This window comes from Helicoverpa zea, chromosome 16, assembly GCF_022581195.2.
Source record: "Helicoverpa zea isolate HzStark_Cry1AcR chromosome 16, ilHelZeax1.1, whole genome shotgun sequence".
In the NCBI taxonomy this organism is placed as follows: domain Eukaryota; kingdom Metazoa; phylum Arthropoda; class Insecta; order Lepidoptera; family Noctuidae; genus Helicoverpa; species Helicoverpa zea.
This window is the reverse complement of record NC_061467.1, coordinates 9,966,309-9,991,097: the sequence shown is the minus strand read 5'-3', so window position 1 is coordinate 9,991,097 and position 24,789 is coordinate 9,966,309. Positions and strand designations below refer to the sequence as shown.

Sequence of the window (24,789 nt, the reverse complement as noted above, 5' to 3'; positions counted from 1 at the left end):
GCGAACATGTTTGACGAACAGAGTGTTCGATGTTCGATAGTGGTACGCACGTGCGAACCAAGTTGTTGCATATCATGTAACGCAACAAATTTGTTCGTACGTGCGTACGCGGCTTAAGGCCGATACTCTGCAATCTATAAACGCAACAACCAGACTATAACGGATATTTACCTTCTCATATTAATGACGGCGTGAGAAACTTTACTTACAATGTTCTATTGTGGTTTTACCAGCGAATGGTTACGTCAGACTTCAAAACAATTAGAATATTTGGCACTCTTCTGAAAGAACACTGCAGACTAAACTGTCCGCAGATAGTTGGGATATCAAACATAACACTATTTCTATATAGTATCTGTGATTGACCTAAAGAAAGGTTATTTTGTAGCTCTAAAACCGTCTGAACATTGTTGTTCATCTTCATCTAATCAAACTATTGGCTGACTAATAATTTACAGAATTAGTCAAGATCTACATACAACGTTTTCATCTGACATAATCTTAAATAAAAAACAGAGTCTGCAATGAACACTAAACATACTGCTACGTACCGCCCGCTTTCACCCCCATCCGAGGAGAACTACTCCCACTACTTTGATAAAAAAAGTAGCTTATGTCCGTCTCCAGAAATCGACCGAATATAAGTACATAGTAACACTTCATCAGTAAGTATCGATCAACCGCAAAAACGGTTGAAGCTAAGTTATTTAAAATTTTTACTAAGAACCACAAGAGGTGTAAAATCTAGGAAATGAAGAATGATGTAAGACAAACAATGTCAGCAGATAGCAAAGTAGGTACGTTATTAAATAATACACCACCTGCCTATCATGACATGACGAATGAAGGCGAAAGATTGATTATAGACAAAGAGAGGGCAGATAGTATAATCAGTGTTATCAACTGAACAACTACCTACTCTTAGGTATGAACAGAGTTATAGTGACTTGCCTATCACAGAAACTATTGCGATATATCTCAAACAAAGTTACGCTACTTGAGATAAAAAGTTTTGTTCTTGAAGTGATCTTTGAAAAATCTAGCTGGAGATCTTGAATTTTATGAAAAGGGAGTGCTGTATGTTCTTTCTTCTTCTTGTTATCAAGTGAGCTCCTATTTAATCACCTAACAAGCCCTAGTGACAGAGTTTTCTCGAATCCGCCTGACATGGAATAGTAACAACGACTGCTACTGCGTGGCATTCGGGGACGCCAGCTTTACGTTCCATCTTTTAGGCATCAGACATCGCCAACAGACTCCGGCCTACTTTGAGAAAGGTTCTAAAGCCCACAAAGCCACTCGACACACGAATCGATTCCATGCACTGCAGTAGCGCTTTCAACTACTGCGACCGACGCCGGGTCAGTTTCATATTGATGACTACGGATTCGCCATGGACATTAATACATATGTATTATAGCGAGTCACTATTCAAGATTCCAAATATTGCGGTGAATAAGAACTCGCAGGAGAATGCTGAGAAATGAGACACGTACGTGAGTGGACTGATGAGTGTTTGTTTAAATGTTTGTCTGTGCCAAACATACACCGGTACACTGCGACTACACTCGGTGTCCGACACAATGACACATGCTCAAGCTATTCTATTTGCTCTGAGAATGTCACAGAGCATTTAACCAACAGGATTCGTCTTGAGGACAAATCTCTATGCGAAAGGCTGCCATTTATGAGCAACAACTAGTAGTGATAACTTCATCAGGTTCTTGTACTTTTGGTAGAAGCGAAGGCATGACAATGTCGTCTCCAGTTGGTTCGATTGTCTAAGGTGAATGTGTATGATCTCAAAACAAACGATTTACACATCACATCATATCTTATTTTTACATTACGACAAGTAAGTTTACTTCTGTATAATTTATTTAAGCAAAATTATTATGTTTTCACACCAAATTATTGTTTTGGTTGCTGAACGTGGAAAAAGACATTAGACATTTTTTTAAAATTTTGATGTGAAAAAATTTGTTCTCATCGAGATATTTGAAGAATATTATGAATTGAGCCAAATTGTTTTTTTTACTTATTTTTTTAAGAGGACCTGCCTATCACATTACTAAGTATCATACCTAAGCTTCAATGGTTGCAGAAATGTCCTATAACCAAATCAAGTAGGTAAGTATTTATCACAGGCAATAACAACATAATTCCTTCAAGACGCCAATAAAAAAACCACATGCTTGTTGAAAGTATGTTCGCACTCATATACTTTGTATCAGCAAACATAAGGGTGGCACTACACTTATCAAACAAGTAGGTACCTCTCTTGATACAATATATTTTTGATCATTTCACGATTTCATCGAATTGGCTCAAATATCAAAATGTAGGTACTAGAAATATGTATAGAGGTAGATACATTTATCGGCCTTGTTTAAAGTCCCACTACAGGACAAAGGCTTCTTTTCCTTCCCAAAGGTTCGCCACTTTGCTCGATCTTTCTGTCGACCTCAGCCGGGAAACACTATTCCGTTAGATGGCCGGTCGATCTAGATAAGTATCAAGGACCTCATGAAAGTTAAAAAGCAGACATTGTCCCAAGACATTAAACAAGTATTATACCACCCTAACTTTCCTCTCCAGTCTCGAGTTCTAACCACATAATCCTCCGACACTCAACTGTTAAACGTTCAACGTAACTGCAACACTAACCGACCAATGAAATCGTCGTATTCATTCACGCCCTCGTCTCATGAGTGTCATGAATTCCAGAAGTGCGGCACATGCTCGCCACACGGTCGTGAAGAAGTCGTGTCACAGAAATATGATAAAATGATAAGTAATCTCGCTAATTCCTTGACAAATATCAATGTAAAGCCTTTGTAGCCGTGCCTCCGAGTTGTTTTATGGCGTAGGGTTAGCACTTATATATGTAGTTGAAGTTAGTTATTTTTATTTCAGAGCCCTTGTTTTTGTAAGTACATATATTGCTTTAAATGGGAAATGGGGGTGAAAAATCACTCGTTAAAAGAATTTCATTTACTTTATGATGTCTTATTCTTCCTCCTGCCCTGTTCGCAGTAATAATATAAATAGTTTTTCGTCGTCGTCGTCGTCATCACAGTCTATAAACATTCACTGCTGAATAAAAGCCTCCCCATGAGCTGCGGGGATGTTGCGTGTGCGCTGTGTGTTGTTTTTAATTTTGTACAAATACAAATAAATTATACTTTACTTATTTTTTAGACAAGAAAGATATTTATAGGTTTTGTCTTATTTATCGCCATAGTATTAAGTTTCGCAAGCGCTGCTACTTGCATACCACTATTGGACCCGGATCTACTATCCCTTTGTTTTATACAATAAAGACTACAATTCGTAATATTAATTGCCTAGCTTGTAATAACCTACTTTTTAGAGTTTTAGGTCATTTTAGGATTTTCTCTTACTTATTTCTTTGATATTTTCATATTCTGTGATACCTAATAACGTAAATAGATCGAGGCGCAAGGAATATTCCTAGTGCTTGCAAAACACCTAACAAAAATTGTTATAAAAATAAAGTTTTACCTACCTGAGTGAAGAATTTCGGAAAACACATTCAGCAATTTACCTCATAGTTCTACTTTACAACCAGGTAGAACTTGTAAATCGTAAAAGTTTCCATAGGTGCAGAAAAATAGTGTTCATATGTCAAACAAAACGTCTCTGTATTTTCCACGTAAACTCGATCCAAAGCTAGAATTAAAATATTCCTACTCAAATAACCTACTTATTAAAACTTGAAATACACGTAAAAATTAACAGCGCAATATAAATCAGGGTATTTCCAAAATATACCTATACTAAAATCATAGAGGTTTTTTCCTAAGCCATTTAATAACAGTAGTTTATTTTTAACTACAATTAAAGATTGAGAATTCCATAAATAATGACTGCTTTTAGAACTAGGATGTACAATATAATTGACTTGTTTCTGTATTCGAAACTATTCTAAATTTAAATTACGTAATAAAATTCTGACTAAGCTTAATTGGCCTATTTTTATCGAGAATCTTCTATGGCTTACATGAAATAGTTTAAACGCATTTTATATTTAGCCAAAGAATCATTAGTGGATTATATTTTTTTTACTTATTCACCTAATTATGTATCCTGTAGATGAAGATAGGTACTTATAGATGAGATAACAACAATGGTTTATAATGGCATCAATGGATGACCTACCAAATGCCGTTAAAATATATAAAATATTCTTCAACAGTCGTTCCCAATACTCTTCTTATCTATTGCTTTGCTTCCTAGAGATAGAGCCCCATACATGTCAAATTCTTGTCTATTGTAACTAAAACCACAGATAGATTGAGAATGGCTCTTTAAGAACGGCCGTAAGTTTTGAGAAATTAGCAAGTTTTTAGAGAGAGCAATTGCTAAAATTAATGATCTTGTTATAAAATTCTTAGGTATAAACAAGATAGAATATCGCCTTCCGCCATGTTTGTTGACAGAAGGTGTGTCAGCCGACCGAGCGGAAATAGAAGTGCATAAAACAATGCGCTGTTGACATGTTTTAACTCATTGTTTGTTTGCATTGCCTGCAGTTGTCTCCTTTATAGTGTTTACTAATAGCTCTTCTAATCGATCGGTAAGTGGGCCGTTACGTGGGATATTTCTAAGATGGAATCTAAACTCTTAAGTTTGGATAACCATGACTGGTTTTAGGGATTGTTAGAACGAGTTATCTACCGCGGCTTTGGAAACAGAAGGGTTCCAGAAGCAACAAGACTGGGTTTTAGTCAGTAAGTCTGACACTCCCTTCCATTATACCTACCTTTTAAATCGGTTCAGTGCGTTTGGTGAGAAAGTCGGACTGTCGGACAGACAGACAGAGTTACTTTCGCATTTATAATGACTCCTGTCAATCTGTATCAAAATAATCTTATCGAGCCATTCGGATATCATGAGCACGTCACATCCTTCTCCTCACTTGTCTTTTAAACAAGCGAACGTCAATGCTGACTGGAGGGCTGGTGATATTACACAATAATTCTTGTGACTCAATTAATAGGGTTTAACCTATTAGGATGGGTTAGTTAGCTGAGAAGCCCGAGGAGAGAAACTGCAAGAACTTAACAATAAAATTTTAATATTCTAAATTCTAGCCAAAAAAAATCAGGTGAACCTTGATGACTAAATGACTTGAAGTTATATTACTACATAGAATTTACATGGTCTTAGTCTTCGTTTGTAATCTTTAGTTACATAATAATCTTGAACTTGATGTCCGATAAGGCTTGACACATTAAGCTTCAAGATGAAACTGAATATTTTTTTTCTGCGCAGATCTTAGAATACGCAATTTTAAATCCGCACAAAATATTAAAGAAGTGGATCAGAACTTTTATCATCGTCCTCCTGTCCCGACTTATGCCAAAATCTTCGCAGATAAAGTTCTTACCATTTACTCGACTTCCTGACTCAAATAACCTTTTTTATGTATATAGAACATCGGTAAAGTATTTATGTAACTAAAGAAACAAAATTCAACAAACAGCCCTAACTAAATCCACTTCCTAGCATTATTAGACCAAACCCATTACAAGACGGTCTAACAAGATCTAATCAATCAATTCAGACCATATTTGCCGCCTTACTGATAATCATAAATAACTCCATAGATCACGTTATGACTATTAGCGGATAATAATAATTATTTGGCGACAAAATCGTGATCTCAATTTAACATACTCATGACAAGTATATTTTTCTCAATTTTTGTCGAATCATGATGATACGACTCGTGTTCCTTTGGGGGGAAAAGGGGAAGTGCTAAAATGCTCCTTTAAACTCGTGTAAGTATTGAACATGCACTAACAGCATGGGCCGCTAATATGGCTTATATTTAGGACTATTTTAGATGCTAAAACGAGTAGTTCCGTGTTGGGACTTTTAAATAATGAGATAAGGCATTGTAATATGTAATAAGGATAGCTTTTAGCAGCTTTGTGTCAAGATATGTAGGTATAGCACATTTTTTACAGCACTACACGATTTAGGCTAGGCATATCTTTTTTTGTCTAATCTGCAATGAAAACGTGACTAGTAACTTCAAATGTTCTTAGATACCTACTTAAAAAGCTTACAAAGAGCTTAAAGAAACGATCTTAAAGTAAATAGGGTATCTCTCGATCGGTGTGCCTTTTGTATTCAGGGGCCCGATTCTCCTAAGTTAATAATGTCAAAATCTAATAGAAATCGAGTTGCAATATGATCGCAATAGCAGTTTTAACCATATCGGGTATTCTGCTACTAATAAAAGACCAATCGTATTCGATTGACATTTGATTGGTGTGCGATTGGTCTGCTATTTTGGTGATTTTGGTCTATACGGTAGTTTGCTGTACAGTCATTTTGCAATCGTAAATCATTTGCAGACAAAATGATTCATTATTGAATGACAGAAAAGGATAAAAACGTTTATTTCAAAGAAAAAATAGCGGAATGCCACATACGCTTCAATCGTAATCGAGTCGGGATTGGATCTCAGTCGAATCGAGTCGAACGTGAATCGTATGTTGCTTAAGTAAAATTAAGAGAATCGGACCCCTGTAGATATCTAGGTAGGTATAGCAGGGCCGAGCCGACTGAATGAAGCGCCTCTTTTTTACCTTATTGCGGAATGCAAGGGAGGGTACTATATTTATCAGCGATAGCAATAGCGATAAGTGTAGCGATGGCGACGACTATGGCATATGGAGACCACTATATGAACACTGACAGGCCATCCATGCAGGCTGAGGTTTTTCCACCCTATGCTAGATTAGCCTAGGTACTACCAGGCAGAACGCCTACACCTTTTTTTTTCTTTTTTTTTCCGACGTCAAAAATCATCAAATGACCCTTCCCGCTGTGGGTTAGCAGTGGTAAGGGAGTGTCAGACTCTTACTGACTAAAAACCGTCGTGTTCCGTCGTAGGCCTTTTATGTACCAGGGCCGCGGTATCTCTTTCGAACAACCCGCAGCACTCATCATCTCATCTACACCATCTTTAAGCGACATATAGAGCAATGACGATCATAGATTTTAAAGTCCAGGTTTTCTCAAGACGATTTTTCCATTCCTTTTTACTCAGTGAACTTAGAAAACTTGTAATTGTTATTTTCCTGACCTGGAGTCGTACCCATGCATAAGTAGGTAACTGGTGCTACGGCACCACGACTTTTCCCAATAAGATATTGAAAAATTGTAATGCAGTGTGTGCACTGCTTGGTTTTTCTTGTATTCTTCAGAGTATCTAATACCGATCAAAACCTTTTTTCACTTCTAAAAAAATGTGGAGGCTGTGCCAAATTCGGATTTACGTGTCGACGAGGAAGAAGCATCTGTCTGTCTGCATTTTTTTCTACGGCCTCTAAGAACCGATTATATTCATTAACGACACAAATTGAGACTAAATACTGGTCTGGTCTTTGTCTACCTACTTCTTATATCTAAACTGCTGCTAAACCAGTTTTAGGTAATGAGACCTTGGTAGAAAACTACGTGTCCATTTTGTTGTGTCATTCATGAGACAGTAGACCATTAATAACATTTTAAACCTTTGTCTTCAGTGGCGGATCTACTTAAGTGGACACAGTAATTGGCATGCCCTCAACCCTAATTTACTTATATCGACAAAAATAAACACTCCCTTATGTACTTTCTCATGTAAGTACATGACATGACACGTTCTTAGGTACTCCCCCTAATAACTCTCCTATGATACCGACCCTTACGTAGGTATATCCCTTGTACCTACACCCGCCATATCAAATATACGTGAGCACAGCCTTTTTTGAGGGCTGGATCCGATCTTCTAATGAGAAGCTCGTCGTCACAGCTTAAAGACGTCCAATTTTGGACAAAGTCCTCCAAGGATATCGAACACGTATAGGTACTACAAGTACTGGTCTTTCTTTGCGCTACATATTCCGCGGCGGCAAAAAGTCTATCAGATTTGAGGTGTTGTCTATTTATTGTTAGTTGTCATTCGTATATGCACAAGCGTTGTCAGGAGATAAATCCACCAGTGTGTTGCGCTCTTAGATTAGCAAAAAAACGTTTCAAATCCATGCTCTTTCTATAAATTTCTAAATTAATAAATGGATCGTATGCGGTGTGCACTGGAGTAGATTCATAATATATTAAGTGATATCAGCCCTGCGGAAAAGTAACATGCTTTTCACAATTTTAATGTGATTATCATATTATGAAAATAAATAAGTCTACCTATACCAAGCAGTTTGTCTTATTCAAATATTTATTACGTCTCACATGGTCTCACACACTGACCTCTATGACCACATAATAACGATGATTCTCTAAAATCACTGAACACTATATTTACCACTGGACAGGCTGAGTGCTGATTCCGAGTTTTGACAGCATTCGCAACTCGATACGTAATTATAAGTCTATTGAAATAAAGAGTCGTATGCTACGTCACATGATTTAGGTATTACTTCTTCTTTTATTTTGCCGGTTAATAATGATTACTCTCGCAAAAGTGAGCTCAAGTGTAATACGACCAAGTACTGATGACGGTCTTTATTAAATAAACAATTCTATGATAAGTGCTACGTGATTCAATGGTATGATAATCTTCGCATCGAAAAAATTTACTTGCAAAACTCGCACTAGGCACTCTGTTGTCAACGTGCTTTTGTGCCCGTTTGATAATCGCCATGTTGGCGCTGTTAGACGTAGCGAGTGTCCGTGGTACTAAAATTATTTTACAGTGAACCAATGAACAAACACTTCTCTCACAGCCATTTGAAATTATACGTCAAAATTAGTTCTGTGGACACGGACACTCGCTTAGACGATATTGGCGCTTCAAATGGGCACAAAAAATTGCTGTCAAACGTACGGAACAGCCGGTCCAGTGGTAAATATAGAGGTCAGTGTCTAAAATAGAACAAACAGTGCCATCTATTGCAACACTTCCAAAACAATGTTTTGAATTTTTTCAAAAAATTTTTAATCTCTTAAAAATTAACCATCTTTTCCTAAGTATGTTTATATATTAAGGTAAAGAAAATAAAACCTGAAATTACAAAACGTTTTATTGTTTCGGTTTTGCATATTTTCTAGAGACCATAGCTATAGGATGTAACCTTAGGATTTTAGTAAACATTTAATATTTTTACACAAAATAGACATCGATTAGAAAAAAAATCTGTTACTTATTTTATTTACAAAATAAACTTTAAATTGAGAGTTAATCATTATATCCAAAAAAATATTTATTATTAGAATGAAAACCGTACTTTTACGATCAATGTCTATGGTCTCCATAAAGCTGGCGTGGCCGCTCCATCCATTGACAATATTATTAGCGCGTCGCCATTTTGCGTTGCTTTTTCCTTTGAAATTGTGTGGCTTGTTGAAAGATTTAACTTAAATAATAATTGTTCTGTTATAGCGAAGCTGTGATTGTTAGTAACTAGTAGTGTATTATATCTAATTGTTTTTTACTTATTATTTTCTAAGTTTTCGTGTATTTTACGTTACAATGGGCAGAAAGAAGAAGAAGGCATCTAAGCCATGGTGCTGGTATCCTTTTCCAATAAATACTAAATGGATTACGAAATTAGATTTGTACACGACCTTCTTAATTAGGTCACACACACTTGTACACGTTGTATTGTTGACGTAGGGTTTGAAATGATTTCTTTAGCCAGTATGCAGGTATTGCAACAGGGAGTTCGACGACGAAAAGATACTGATCCAACATCAAAAGGCGAAACATTTCAAATGTCACATTTGTCACAAGAAACTGTACACGGGGCCTGGACTGTCAATACACTGCATGCAGGTATGTGCGTCAGTGCCATAGTTTTGGCATCCGCCGCGCCCGCCCACGGCCAACGCGCACTCGCTTTTTTTAACTCTCATACATAATATATCTATAGATATTTTGGCGCAACTTACAGACCCAATTCCGTTCCCATAGTAGTACTAAACCAAAATGTCTTTCCCTATTTTCACTTGGGTGGGTAAATTAAACAAAAAAACATTGTTTATTGTACAACAGATGTGTTACAATCTTACTTCTGTTCTATTCCAGGTTCACAAAGAAGCCATAGATAAAGTACCAAATTCATTACCAAATAGGTCAAATATAGAAATAGAAATCTATGGTATGGAAGGTATACCACCAGAAGATGTGAAGGAGCATGAGAAACAGAAATCAGGTATAAAAACTTTTTTATTTGGCCGACAACTGAACCACTTTGGATTGATGTATGTACTATTTCATTATTATGCCTGGGACACTAGATATGTATAAATGTACATAGGTGTGTAGTTTGATCAATGTTCCAACAAGAGGTAGGTACGTTATTGTTGATATTTGTATGAATATGTTTTATTATTGTTGGTTGTTTGCACAGGTGGTGGAAAAGGATCAGATAGTGACGACGATGAGCCAGCTGCAAAGAAAAAAGCAACGCCTGCTTTGGTAAGCATTATTTTTCATTATACCCCCTTGTTTACAAACTTAATGCATTAATTATGACCTTAAGAGTTTTTTCAACTTCAAATAAATGTTTCTTGACTTAATACTACAATATTTTCTTATTTTCACACTTTCAGTCTGGATTGTAATTTACCCTCATAGTCTTACAACATGCTTATTTCTGTTTTATATCAAGAATAATCTTTACATCTTTACCTTTTTGTTACAGTTAGGGCCAGGCCCGTCACAAGTGACACAGGGTATATTACCCACACCCATGGGACCAGTGCCTCCGGGGATGTATCCCGGACATATGCAAATGCAAATGATGCCTCCGTTTATGCAGGCACCTAGGTAAGTTCTATGACTTATTAACTTACTATTAACTGATTGTATGTTGCTAATTACAGAACAATAGAAAATCTATTGTCTTGTGCATATCTGCACTCCGATATACAAGGACTCACTTTAAAACAAAAAATAGCATTTCCTTTTTATGATATTAGCATGGATAAGCATCATAATATTTATTTGGCTATGCTAACTTGCAGATCAAATATTGTGAAATAAGATAAAATGTTGAAACGTCTAGAGTTCAATGACCCAGTCACCTACTTTACTAAAGTTGTCTAGCCAGTCTTCCTCAATGAATTTACATACATCAAAGTTATATTTCACAACATAGTTGTGGTATCATGTTGTAAATATTTTACTTTTATTTTATAGCTTAATAAATACTGGTAAAATACACTTTTAATTAAAAAAAAAATCTATCTAATTACATACAGTGGTCAATTTTCATGATGCTACAATCTATTGATGATGGATAAATTATTACCTTAGATGCCATTACATAGTTACCATAGGTCTACCTAATAAAAGCGTGTCAATAAATAAGTAAAACCCATGGCTTGAAATAAAAACAAAAGAATTATGAAACAGTGCAGGTAGACACAGGTTGCATGCAGTAACTTTAATATTTTAGTATGTGGTTCACCTTGGTCCAAATGGTACTAAAAGAAGGTCAATATGTACTTACCTATGTGAATCATATTTAAAATTATAGGTTTTATCATCATTTTGGGATTATAGGACATTCAAGTTACTACCTGTTTTCAATATTTTTTATTTATTTTCTGAGCTAATTAGTTTGTATCTCATATTTTGTGCTTTTTTTACTTTTATTATGGTTCGAGACCATCAGTTATACAATTTCATGCAGTTACTTCCATCAAACAAAATAATCAACATTATCAGCGAGGATATTAGTTTATAGTATATTTTGTATGGTCTGATGATATCACACATTAAACAAGAATATTAATATGTCACATAAAAATATATCAATAATGATCATAAATTATATTAAAACTGAAAGTAATTGCAGTAATTAAGTATCATTGCATATATTTACATAAGTTAGTCATGTAAGTGATAATGTGTATCTATTAACATGGTAATGAGGTTTCAGAACATGTGTTCATGCTAATTAGATGCTATTTAGACTAATTTGTGGTGCTGTGTAGGTATTGGAACATTTCAGTTTATTCTCTGGGATGTTAATGCATCTACTATGCCTTTTTTACTGTTAATATATTTACGTATATGACAGTTAGCCCTTAAATAGTTTAACTTATACCTCAATTTCCATTTTCGAAGTTTTATTTACTTGCTTCTTGCAGTGGTTTTACCTGCCTCCAGTAAGAACTACTTCGCCTATTCATATCAAAAGTCCAAACAAAGTCTTCTGTTTATGACATCTTTGTAACAAGCAGTCAACATTTTAAACAGCTAATAATATTGGTATTTTTGTCTCAAATCAATACAAGTTGACAGTTGCCTTTGGCTAGGTCCATAACCTCAGCCACACGCACAGCTCAAACTACTCCCAACAGTTTTGGATATCAACCTTACCATAATACATTCCAAATCCCAAACCAACCTATTTAAATAAATATCTTCTAAGCAATCTGCCTAATTGTTCCAGAATGATGATGCCAGGAATGCGGCCGTTATTCCCGGCGGCCAGCATGCACCCCACCTCGACGGCCAAACCCACGTTCCCCGCCTATAGGTATGTCCGCCATTTTGTATATAACCCTTTATTTGTAGCTGCCGGTATAGTTATGTGGATGTTACGGAAAAGAGGAAATGTAAGTGCGTTAGGGGTTTGATAAGCTTTTACACAGTCACTGAAATAAGTTAAGCAGTTTTGTTCAAAATAGGTAATTATTTACAGGATTTTGAGAGAATTTTGTATTGGAATAAAATTCAATGTGTACTACACACTAATAAGTAATCTTCTGTATTTGTAGTTATGTATAAATAGCGCTAGTCAAGGTTTTACATGGACTATTTATTCATAGAAAATAACACTATGTACTACCTTGCCATTTAGATATAGTTCTATCTATCATCATATTGTTGTTACTCCTAAATATTTTGGCACTTAACATCTGCCAACACAGTAAAATTTGTCACGTAAAAGTGCCAATTTATACCATGAAATAGCTTACTAATTACGCGGTGTTTTAATTAGAAATCTCGATAAATATCTGAAAATGCAATTATGTAGACAGATAACTATGACTTAGGTAGATAATAATCATTTTACATTGTTCTTTTAAGTGGTGTACATTCTACTAATGCTGATGAGTTTGTGTCTGTATTTATGCCATTTTCTAAATGAACAATTTACGAGAGCTACTCTACGCTAGAAATATGCATATTGACGTCGTTTAGGATAGGGAAAACGATTGCATTTGCAATATTTTCACATTAGATATCAATTTCATGTAGAATTTATGCAGAATTTATTATTTTACGTATAAACTGCGTCTTGGAAGAGGGTATTATCAATTTATCACAATGCGATTATGATAAACTTGCTATCTCTTCCGTATTTTGATGTTACTAGGATTACTGTGTTTCGGATGCAGAACTTTAAACCTGCATATAACATTCACGTTTTACAACTACACCTTTTAAACGGTCTAGTTGAGACCAAATTCTTTGCCAAAAGGGAGTTAAAAAAAGCTCCCGCCATATTTATACCGGCTAACACATACAGCAACGCTACGATAAGCGCGCCGCCCACCACGTCGACGCCGTCATCGAGTTGCGAGCCCAAAGAGAACGGCGACGTGAAGCCACCCGCCGCCAACGCCTGTCCGCTCGTCACTGCGACGGGCGCCGGCTCTAAGATCGTCCACCCCCCTGAAGACGTGTCTTTAGAAGAAATCCGGGCTCGGAACGTAAAGTACCGCGCGAAGCCGAAGCCCGACGCTCCCCCCGCGCAGCCGGCGCCCGCGCCCACGCTCGTCACGCCCAGCACGAGCCAAGCTGAGGTATGGGTTAGTGGTTCTTTATATTCTCTATGTTGTTTTCTGTTGCACGTAGAGATGGTTTTTTTTTGCTCACTTTTTTTTTGCTTTGTTGATTTTTTTTAGTATGAGCAGGTTGTGTTAAATAACTTTACCCCCTCGAAGTTAAGCGCTGATAATTAGTTAAAATGTGAGATCAAAAGGAATATTATTATCATCGAAATTGAGAACTTTCTTTTAGAGCAGTCGGTCAAACACTACATTCACGATACCAACGTATCAGGGGTAAACTTATTTGACGCAAGCTTTAAACAATCATTTTGATTTCAAAATTGCAGTAATTGTAAAATACTAACTAATACATTCGCAAAGAGAATTGTAATCTAATAGCACCCGTGTGGAAACATTCCAGTTCAAAGTACCTAAGATGTTTATTTACTCTTAGAGTTGCCGGAAATTTTGTTTATTTAACAATCGGCCTTGTTTATTTGTGCGTACAGAATGGATTGCTCTATTGGTAAAACTAGAAGTAATTCCTGCTGTAGATACTGTTTTGTATGCTTGTTTTTTAAATATTCTACTACGTCTTATTTGCACTCCTTGTGTAATGAATGTTATTTAGACTCTTGCCGTTCCCAATATTTTATCTATTTGTTGCTTCGCTTACTAAAGATAGAATTTTGACATAAGCCCCATACTTGTAATGTGAAATTCTTAACTGTGGTAAGCAAATGAATGGATAGAAACAATATTGGGTACGTCTGTTGTCCGACCAATTATTGCCATCCATAAATACCTAATTACTTTATACAACACAATATTTTAAAAGCACATTAATTTTGATCAAACCATTCACCATTGCAATAGTAAATTGATATCCAGCAGAATTGATAAATCTATAACATTTTTTTTAAAGCCCCCAGAGCGATATACACCAACAAGGAATGTTTTCTGTATGACAGGTGCAAGCACACATGAACGCGGCCGTGGCGGCGGCGCGGCAGCAGCAGGCGGCGGCGGCGCTGCGGCGCGGCGTGCTGGGCGGCATGGGCATGGGCAGCATGGGCGGCATGGGCATGGGGGGCATGCTGCCGCCCGGCATGGTGCCGCGCGTGCCCGTGCCGCACGTGCCCGTGTCCGTGCCGCAGATGCCGCCCGTGGTGCCCATGCTGCCCGTCATGCCGCAGTTCAACCTCGTGCGGCCCCTGCAGCCCGGTCAGTACCCGCACAACGAATACCCTTACCGCTAGGCCGGGGTGTTTGCCAACTGTTGCAGCTGAACTGAATCACTGCCTATTTCAATTAGTAGTGCAAGCGAACACTGTAAAAAGGGAGAAACGTTAATTGGTTGTATTTTGTTCCTAAAAATTTTAAAATTTTTCTTGTCTTGACCTCTTGCCCCTTTTTTGCTCTCATCGCTTGGACTACAGCGTTTTGATTATTTGATTTAAACTAGTTTCCTCTTTGTTCTTTCATTAAGCACAATAAGCCACTAAGTGGTTATGAAACATTTTGCAAACGCCCCGGGTGTACCCCACTCAATGACTACTCTGAGGACATTCTGTGAAGTTGATAATGTTCAAACATTGTTTAGTAAATGTTTACATCCCCTTTTGATGATGTTTACCAGTGTTCCATGATGAATTATATAAAGTAGTCGTTCGGCGCCGGCTGACGATGCCAGCTGCTCGTGAGCTACACGAGGGCTATCCTTTCTCTCCGTGTCTAAACCTCTGATGTCCTTTCAGATGCCCCCCCAAATGAACAGTATTATGATGTATTTGTATGGATATGATATACTCTAACGTAGGACATATCAAGTATTAGGTAATTCGTATGATATATTCTCGTTGTCTTTGATGTTGCACATTGAAATGAAGTTAAATGTATTTAATTGTAACAAATGTATTTTTTGATGTTGAAATGGTCCAAAACCGAGACTCGTTGAAATTTTTTGTACAATGTAAACCAAAGAAATTATGTAATGTTAAAGGTTAGTTAAAAGACTGGATTTTAGTACATTCCGATTGATACTCACTATAGTCGTCCATATTTTTATATTGGCAAGGACACAGTTCACATGTTGAATGTAGCTCTGTAACACTTTGACACATGGTATTATTTGCATTTATTGAACTTAAGATTAATTTAGAGTGGGTGGTTTTCTTAGTAATAATATTGCTTTACGATAGTTTAGTATAAGAAGACAGTAAAACATGATTGTTTTTATTTTTGAATCGTTTTGTTACACACGCGACGCGTGCTTTACAATTAACGTGGAAAATGAGTGTCATGAACATTTGATCATCAAATAAAGTGCATTCACTTGACTGATTTTATTTTTCAATTTTCCACGAGATGTATGAACTGAAGCCTCTAGTTGATGTTGACTGTGTGTAAGGATCGCTTATGTTTAAGAGCGTGGAGCAGTTGTCCACTTAGCTCGGTAAAGTCGCAGGCGCCAGTGCCCCGTGTAGCCGCGCCGCTGGACCTGCAGTCTCAGTATTACACTAACGGCTTGTCGATACTCACCCTAACGCCCACTAACACCTCACCTAGACCCGGACTCCGGTCCCTAGACTTAACACTGTCAAGACTTTAACTGTGATTTTGATGTGCCATCCGCACTATCGGAGGAACGGAATGAAAATGAGCGGTAATTTTATTCACATTCCTTAATGGATTTGCTTATTGTAGTAGCTCTTATCTTATTACTGTCTCGATTTTCTCGTAGTGTCATATAAAATATGACTTGTCGGTTTACGGGTGGGTACACTAATATTATATTTACGTACAGTAGTTTTGTCGCTTTACAATGTGCATGAAAAGAAAGAGTTAATAGTCGTTGGCTGAATTGGATTCTACGAGCAACCATTGTCGGATCACACTGAAACATGCATGTACTACGGATATTACGATTATTACATCGCCGAGTATTTTGGAAGTGTGATTTTTCATGTGAATTATTTATCCTACCTACCTGTGTTCCTTTGCTTACTGCACCTTATCAGTCGGCTGGCCGGTGTCGGCCGGCGGGCGGCGGGTGACAGGCGATTGTTGAGCAGTCACAACGGCGTTGCCGTGTGTTGGACCACGCGGTCCCCTGTTGCTGTGCCGGGCGGCGCGGCCCACAGTGAGCGAGCCTTTGTGTGTGCAGGGATGCTGCTGCCGGGCGGCATGATGCCGATGGGCGCGATGTTCCCGAGCGGCATGGTCATGCAGCCGCGCTACCGATAGCGCAGTGCCTCGGCCCGCCCTGTTGACAGCCGGCCGAAGGTAGGCGTCGCTCGTATGTTGTACGTCCGCTTGTGTGTCCGCGCTATGCTAAGGTGAGGGGCTACTAACTCAGGTAAGCGGACAGGTGACGCCAGTCGCCCGGCGCCCGGCGCCCGGGTTGGGCCGGCAGTTCCCTGCGGCGACCGCAGGCGACGCGTTACCTGTCACAACGTCAGTTGTTGGATTGGCGGCCCCCTGTCCTTAGCATAAGTCATTATATTCCTACCTTACCACTGAGCTCTCACATAGACTGTCAACAGCAGATTTCAGTAGTGAATTTCGTTCTTAATTAAATTTCTGGTGTTAAGAGATGTGTGTAAGAATAATAATAAAATAAATGTTATCTGCCTTGAATTCTCTAAGCGTTTCCACATTAAAGTTGTGACGTTTTGCCTACTCTTGTAGAATTTTGACTATTTTACGCAATAAATGCTCTGGACATGATTTTTTTTGTTTTATTTACCTTCTATGTGTATTATTTTTATTATGGAATTTATTCTGTAGCACCGCCGTAGAAAACAAATTAAATATTAGCTCTGGCTTAGTTTGAGTCACTTAATGAATGCAATTGGATCCTAAACTGATGAAAACATATCAACCTACTGCAAGCTGAAGCTGCCCCGGCTAGTATCGCCTAGCAAACTGCACCGATAGCTGCAGCACCTAACAGGCTAATTATTTTTGGAAATCCTTCAAGAACCCATCTATATACGACATTAGAAATCGCCCATGGGCGTGCAATAATTAAATAAAATTTTTGAAACGAAATAAATTTTGCAGGGAATTTAACAAAACTTTTACTAATTTGCCATTTAATACAATTCTTAATCGGAAATAAATAAGGTAATAAACCAGATTAACCAGTTCATTGCTATAGTCTCAGTTGTAAAACCTTAAAATATTTTATGAAATTACCAGATAGCCGCTAGGGCCCCAACTCAAAAATTGGGAATAGATCAGGAAGTAGATACCGATATAACGCTGTTCATACTTGAGGTTCCAAATTCCAGTAATGTCTTTACTGGGAGATTGACAATTAGCTTGAAATAAATTGTGATAATGTAGCGCATTTCCCAATCGTTTGTTGAAAAAAAATGCCCGTGGTACTACTGGTAGTACCACGGGCATTTTTTTCTTCCCGTAGTACTACCAAGCGGTCTGGTAGTACCACGGGCAAGAAAAAACTACCCGTGGTAATACTGTCAATACTATAGGTTTTTTTCAACCCTTTTGTTGTCACAGTTGATATTGTCATCCTAGAAAGATAATTGAAATATATATATTGTTTAATGTTGATATATTTTGGTACTATTTCGTAAATAGATCTGGTAGTTGTGAAATTTTTCATTGCTCAAAATCGACAAGAGTCAAAACACTTGTTTTTTTTTTTCACAAATTTTATAAGAATTGAATATCAACTTACGTTTTTCGTTTTATTTGTAATATTAAGTAGGTAGTGTTATTCATTAAAATTATCTAAAGCTTTGAGTATTGATATGATCATATAAGTTATGCTGTCCTAGTACTTTATTATTTTGGTTCGGCCGTATTCTGTAAATTAGTTTTTGACTAATCACCTCGTCTGGGGAAACTGCTTTCCGTACCCGGATAAAACGTACTTTGCGTTCAGCGCAGAGAATTAAATTGCTTTGTTATAATTTATCTTGGAGTAGGTGACTCTTTCTTACTTATTTTTTTTTCTTATTTTCATCAATCACCGGACTTAAAAAGTGAACCTACCAATCTCTGAATTTCGATGCAACTGCTCTCCCCGTGTACCAGGACAGCAAACTTAGGTGATCTTCACACTGCCCCGCATCACGCTGCATCTTGCGTGTCGACGCACCTACGCGCGTTCCTGCGGGAGTGCAGATCTGTATCATCGTGCGGGTTTTTCACGCACTCACGCGCGTAGGTGCGTTTTGTAAATTCACGCCCATTCAAAATCACGCGCGGCATTGCGGGATTCAGTGTGTCATACCTTGCGTCTCGCCCCGCACCTACGCGCGGGGGTGCGTGTTTCTCCGCATGTATGTGCGTGATCCGCATGAACGCGCGTGGATGCATTTTCAGTGTGTTGGACTATGCGTGTTTTCCATACAAACGGAGATATTTCCATACAACGGAAAAAAACGCATCCACGCACTACGCTGCATCATGCGGGGCAGTGTGATAATCGCCTTACCTGAGTAGGTATTCCAATTTCCCGACGGAAATACTCACCAAGTACAACGATAGCATAAAATACATCAAGTTAATCCCACGAGATCAAGGTATTCAATACTAATTTGTGAAAAAAAACTAAGTGTTTTTGACTCTTGTCAATTTTGAGCAATGAAAAATTTCACAACTACCAGATCTATTTACGAAATAGTACCAAAATCCACATTCAAAAAAAATATATTTCAATTCTCTTTCTAGGATGACCATATCAACTGTGAGAACAAAAGGGTTGAAAAAAACCTATAATATTGATAGTAGTACCATTGGTAGTACCACGGGCAACAAACGTTCCCAATAACCCATGTAATTTCACCTGGACCTTTATTTAGGCAAACAAGCGTTTGATAAAAGTTGTATCGACTGCTTGTGCTTAGCTATGGTTATAATTTAATAATATTCAATAATTCATAGAAGCTCCTGATGAAGACATTGAGATATTTGCTATTTATTTTTTATCAGGCGCCAAATTCCACAGATCTATTCTGTTTTATTTAGAGCCGATTTCTCAATCGCCAGATAACGTTTATCTGAAAAATATGTTTGACGTTTTGACAGCTTTTATATAGAAAATATGTCAAACCGCCATATTTATTCCTCAGATAGAAGCTAACTGATGATTGAAAAATCAGCCCTATGCAATCTGGCCTGGACAATGGTAGATGATGGGATTAGGGTTTTTCGGTAAGTAACTGATACAAGTGTGCATATGAATAAAGCTGTATATTGAATTATATAATAAAAGGTCTCGTCTGTACACATAACACATTTATACATGACAACTATTCGCTAACTTGTTATTAGAAGAAATATTAATACCGTATCCTAAAAATACATGAATTACAACAGGCTTAATCATATAAAGTAATAATACAATTATTGCATTTAACTAGTATCACCATTAAACGATTCGTTCAACCCAATTAAATATTTTAGTAAATAATTCACAACATTAATCAATTTAAAATAAACAAATGATGCTATTTTTTAAATAATTTCACAACAAATACTTAACATCTATTTATGGCAACATTTAAAAAACTCAATTTAAAATGCAAACACATAAAAAAACAGTAAAAATTGTAAGTGGCATTGATTAATGTACCGCTGTATAATTATCTGTTTTGTAACGTCTAAGCTAAGCATTATTGGCTACTTGGTCTGACGAAATACAAGTGTACAATTCACTGCAAGTTTACCACGATTTAGTTACAAAAACTACAAAATTTGAGCTTCCCGAGGTCACGGCTGTAACCGATTTAGATAGCGTGAATACTTCGAAAGTTACGAATACACTAGCGGCCCACTAGCCCGCTAATATTGAGCTCCTACTTTATTATAAATTGCCCTTACGTAACGCTACAACTAGAGCTAAACAACCAATCTTTGTCGATATGTAACTGTTCAATATAATTGCGACTGTCGAGGCTAAGGAAAATAAATCACAACCCTTCAACTAAATGTGAACACACCGTTTGGCACGCTCGGTCTATTACAATTCGTGTTTTATTACGAGTGGACTAGCAACGATCGAATACGAAACGAATACTGATTTACTTGAATATTAAGAGGTTACAAATTACTAATTTTATCCAGTCACATAGTAAATCTAAATTTAATGGCGCTTAGTTGAGGAAGTTAACCTACCTTCCTGAAGTATGTACCCTGCCAATGGTCAAGGAAGTTGTAGACCTATAAACGATTTATAGCCATCAGTATAACCAGCCTTACTTGGTGCAAAGTACCTTACAACTTGCCTATCCTTCACCCGAGTGTTAACAGGGCCCCGATTCTCCTAATTTTACTTAAGCAACATTCGATTCACGTTCGACTCGATTCGACTGAGATCCGATCCCGACTCGATTACGATTGAAGCGTATGTGGCATTCCGCTATTTTTTCTTTGAAATAAACGTTTTTATCCTTTTCTGTCATTCAATAATGAATCATTTTGTCTGCAAATGATTTACGATTGCAAAATGATTGTACAGCAAACTACCGTATAGACCAAAATTACCAAAATAGCAGACCAATCGTACGCCAATCAAATGTCAATCGAATACGATTGGTCTTTTATTAGTAGCAGAATGCCCGATATGGTTAAAACTGCTATTGCGATTAGATTTCTATTCGATTTTGACATTATTAACTTAGGAGAATCGGGCCCCAGATGTCCAGCAACTGCTAAATCCCTACCCTAACAAGTCAGGAGAAGGCGTAATGTTCCGAAACACGTCAAGTGACGGCGACGTAGAGCGAGCGAGGTCGGGGCACGGCGTGTTAGTTCGCGTCATAGACTCGAATCTCTCTCGCATCGCGGCCACATGCCCGGCTATAACGCATTCCTTTCTTTCCTCTTTATCTTTAACTTCAGTCGCTTCCTCGTCTACTGGCGGTCTTTCTGGCAGTTCTAGATCAGACAGTAGCGAGACTTCGGAAGACGCCGTATAATACATTTCACTAACCGGCTCGCAGGTCGGGTTAGCCGGTTCCGTGTCTGACGGGAACGTATCAGTTTCATCAGTAGGGGGCGACACAAGCGCGTCGCTCCAACGTTCCGCTCTATACGCTTCTATGGTCCTTATGGATACTTCTGTGGGGCTTATCAGCTCTGCATCGCACTCTATAACTTGTGCGACGGGCGCCTCAGACTCAACTACGCTTACAGATTCAGCTACACTACTTATACTTACGTTACTGTTTATAGTTTCAACGAATTCGTCGACATTATCGTCTCCCGGCGAATCGTCCGCTACTTCGTCGTAGGTAGAAGTCCTCATGGTCTCGCACAGTCTGTTGATGGCGTCGAACACGTCCTTGAGGTCGCTGACGTCATCGGTGGGCATCATGGGCTCTTCGATGGGCAGTATGTCGGTTCCACTGGTCGGCTGCGTGACGGCGGCGGGCAGCAGCGTGGCGGCGAGCGCGTTGGCGGGGCACAGCAGCGCGTGCGCGACGGACAGCAGCGCGTGCGCGGGCGCGGCGGCCGGCACCAGGTGCGCCGTGCTGCCCGAGCGGGCCGGGGGCGGGTGGGGCGCGGGGGTGGGGGCGGGCTGCGGGGCGGCTGGGGGGGCGGGCGCCCCCCGGGCTCGCTAGCAGGCGGAGGAGGTGCCGCTCCAGCCCTCCAGCGGGACGGACAGCGGCGGCGGCGGCGCCTGCGCCTTGCTCACTGCCATCACACCACATTATGTTACATAATCGTCATATTTAGACACGAGAATCACAAGTTCTTTCAGGAAACCCAGTTCATTCACAGACGGTTTGAGGCGCTAGTTACCAACGATTTCAAAACTACTGACTGTTATGACGGATTTGACATTAATGAAGACTATAGCATTGGGCCTCCGTTTCCTAAAAGAACGAGTACTAAATTCTAGTGTATTATACAATATGTTATTGGTATTTATTTTTGCAGCATGTATGATAGTCACAAAATCTAAACACCATTTCAGTTTCTCAAAACATTTTCTAATATTAACTTGCTACTCAAATTCGCACATTTTTTATATCGGCTGAGTTATATCACACCCCATGTCTACTAGATTTTCATGCAAAATTCAATACACACAATTTTCATTTAATCTAACAATTTGTTTTCGCTTTCCAATTGAAAGTGTCTTCCTTTTCTATAAACAATGACGACTAAGAACCTATATTATAATGTTTTAACATAGATTGTTCCAAGCCGCTCATTGACCAAAACCATTGACTCTAAAAAAAACGTTTTTTGTTATCAAAAAACGTTTTTTCCTACATTTATGACCCGCCTTTCATGCAACGAGTATTAGTGTGTTCATGCAAAATGCTTCATGCTAAGTTATGTTTACATGAAGAATGAAAATCATGCTCGAAATAATAATTAGGACTTACCCGGATCACATGCAGACCAAATGGTGTACACCACACTTTACCTACTTACTGCTGACTATAAATAAATTATACTCAAAGAAAAAATGCTTATTTACTCTATTGAAACTATAATTATCTCAGATCTACAGTAAGAGACTATATTTTGACTAACCCGGAAAAAAGTAGATGAAAGTGATTAAAAAATAACGTATCTGTCAAGCAAAATATTGTCATTTTGCAATTTATAATTTCAAAAAAAGTGAAAAAAAAAATGTCTGTCATTATATCATAAATATTTTGAGGCAAGCTATATTTAGCAGCAGGCAGACAAAACGGAAGCCCCCTTTTATAAAAAAAATATTCTATATTTTGTTTTTATTTTATCTACATTATAATAATCTACATACAGAACGGACAGACGTACACAAACAAGCATTTACGACATTTATGTTAGGACAATAAAATACAGGACAACTGATTGGTAATAATTACTCTTTTATTATTCCAAAAAAATAATAATTATATTATAAATACCATGAGCGTCTTACACATCACTATCACAATACCGGTTGCGTTTCAAATACATAAAGCGTAACTGTTGGCCCATCACTAAATTCCTTAACTGCGGAATATCGATGTGTGGAAATCGACAAATGGTTTACCGTCACAACACTAGTGCATGTTCTAAGCATTTGGTCGTCAAAATTATGAGGCGAACTTTTACCCAAGAAGCATTTATGAAAATGACTTTTTTTTAATGCATTTGTTATAATTACCGCCATATTTTGAAAACATCTCTCTGTCTCATCAAATGCAATAGCTGACAGAAACGGAATAAACGAAAAACGTTAAACTTTTTAGGCGGCGATTTTATGTAATGAACCAACTCTCCAGTCGCCAGTTAAGCAATTTACTGATCAGCAAGTGAAATATGGGCATGAAGCGATACAGGTACAATAATAGCATAAAAATCTGCAGTAATGGCACCTCACTATATTAAAAAAAAAAGAAATCACAACATAGTTCTCATCTCCGTTGCTATCGTGCAACTATTAAAATTACACGACTCCAACAACCGATCATAAATATAAACTAAATTATAATAATAAAAAAATAATATAATTAAATATAAATATTCTTAATGACTCAACGCGATACATTGGTAGAAGTCCTATAGTAGAATCACTAAATAATGAACAAAACACTCCGTGTATATTAAGCTTATATAATAGATGAAATATAATTTGGTATTTTATCGAATAGTATCGAGCGATAAGTGATGTCGATAACGAATGATTTGCATTGGTATGTGGTGCGTGGCCAAACCAAATACTGACTCAACTTCGATAAAACGTTAACAGAAAGACTAGTTTCCCTATCGATTGAGGAAAAAGTGTTTGTTTACAGATAATGGATATGTATACATCCATTTTTTTTTTTCAATTTATCTGCATATGCATGCTTCTTGTAGTGAAAACAACATCACGTTGTATGGAATTTAGCAAAATCAATTATCTATTAATTTGTTATATATAATTATAGACAAGCAATGCCTTTCCTGACAATTTAAAACGTTTAAATGCTATTGAATTTCAAATGTTTTGAGAACGAAATGTCATGTATGATAGGAAAAGATTTTGAAACAAGTTTTTTTACAGTCAAGTCAGTA

At 37.7% G+C, this 24,789-nt stretch overlaps 3 protein-coding genes across 4 annotated transcripts in view; 1 reads left to right on the top strand and 2 right to left on the bottom strand.

Moving 5' to 3' along the window:
- Positions 1-9,322: 9,322 nt before the first annotated feature.
- Positions 9,323-17,496, top strand: LOC124637400 (BUB3-interacting and GLEBS motif-containing protein ZNF207). Of its 2 annotated transcripts, none has more exons than XM_047173833.1 (9): positions 9,323-9,549; positions 9,685-9,811; positions 10,064-10,190; positions 10,389-10,456; positions 10,683-10,807; positions 12,441-12,527; positions 13,524-13,806; positions 14,739-14,991; positions 16,934-17,496. In XM_047173833.1, the coding sequence occupies exons 1-9, from the start codon at positions 9,509-9,511 to the stop codon at positions 17,011-17,013; spliced, it is 1,191 nt and encodes a 396-aa protein (XP_047029789.1). In that variant the 5' UTR covers positions 9,323-9,508; the 3' UTR covers positions 17,014-17,496. The 2 variants fall into 2 exon arrangements, with proteins under 2 accessions (XP_047029789.1, XP_047029790.1); XM_047173834.1 differs by having other exon boundaries at positions 9,324-9,549; positions 13,524-13,800.
- Positions 17,497-19,980: 2,484 nt separating this feature from the next.
- LOC124637273 lies at positions 19,981-22,354 on the bottom strand. The gene is made up of 2 exons (XM_047173614.1): positions 21,442-22,354; positions 19,981-21,054 (listed from the first exon to the last, which is right to left on the bottom strand). Exon 1 carries the CDS (start codon positions 22,118-22,120, stop codon positions 21,464-21,466), a length of 657 nt encoding a protein of 218 aa, XP_047029570.1. The 5' UTR covers positions 22,121-22,354; the 3' UTR covers positions 19,981-21,054; positions 21,442-21,463.
- LOC124637272 (WAS/WASL-interacting protein family member 2-like) overlaps positions 21,622-24,789 on the bottom strand; it is a 27,344-nt gene continuing 24,176 nt past the window's right edge. Inside the window, exon 8 of the mRNA XM_047173613.1 lies at positions 21,622-22,440. Within this exon, the coding sequence (XP_047029569.1) occupies positions 22,364-22,440 (77 nt within the window). The 3' untranslated portion in view covers positions 21,622-22,363. The remainder of the gene's footprint in view (positions 22,441-24,789) is intronic.

Excerpts from the sequence above, each read along its gene's own strand:
- LOC124637400 (XM_047173833.1), top strand. The coding sequence starts at position 9,509 with ATGGGCAGAAAGAAGAAGAAGGCATCTAAGCCATGGTGCTG. Across the intron at positions 9,812-10,063 it reads TGTCAATACACTGCATGCAG|GTTCACAAAGAAGCCATAGA; the intron begins GTATGTGCGTCA and ends GTTCTATTCCAG. Across the intron at positions 14,992-16,933 it reads CGTGCGGCCCCTGCAGCCCG|GGATGCTGCTGCCGGGCGGC; the intron begins GTCAGTACCCGC and ends TTGTGTGTGCAG.
- LOC124637273 (XM_047173614.1), bottom strand. The coding sequence starts at position 22,120 with ATGATGCCCACCGATGACGTCAGCGACCTCAAGGACGTGTTCGACGCC.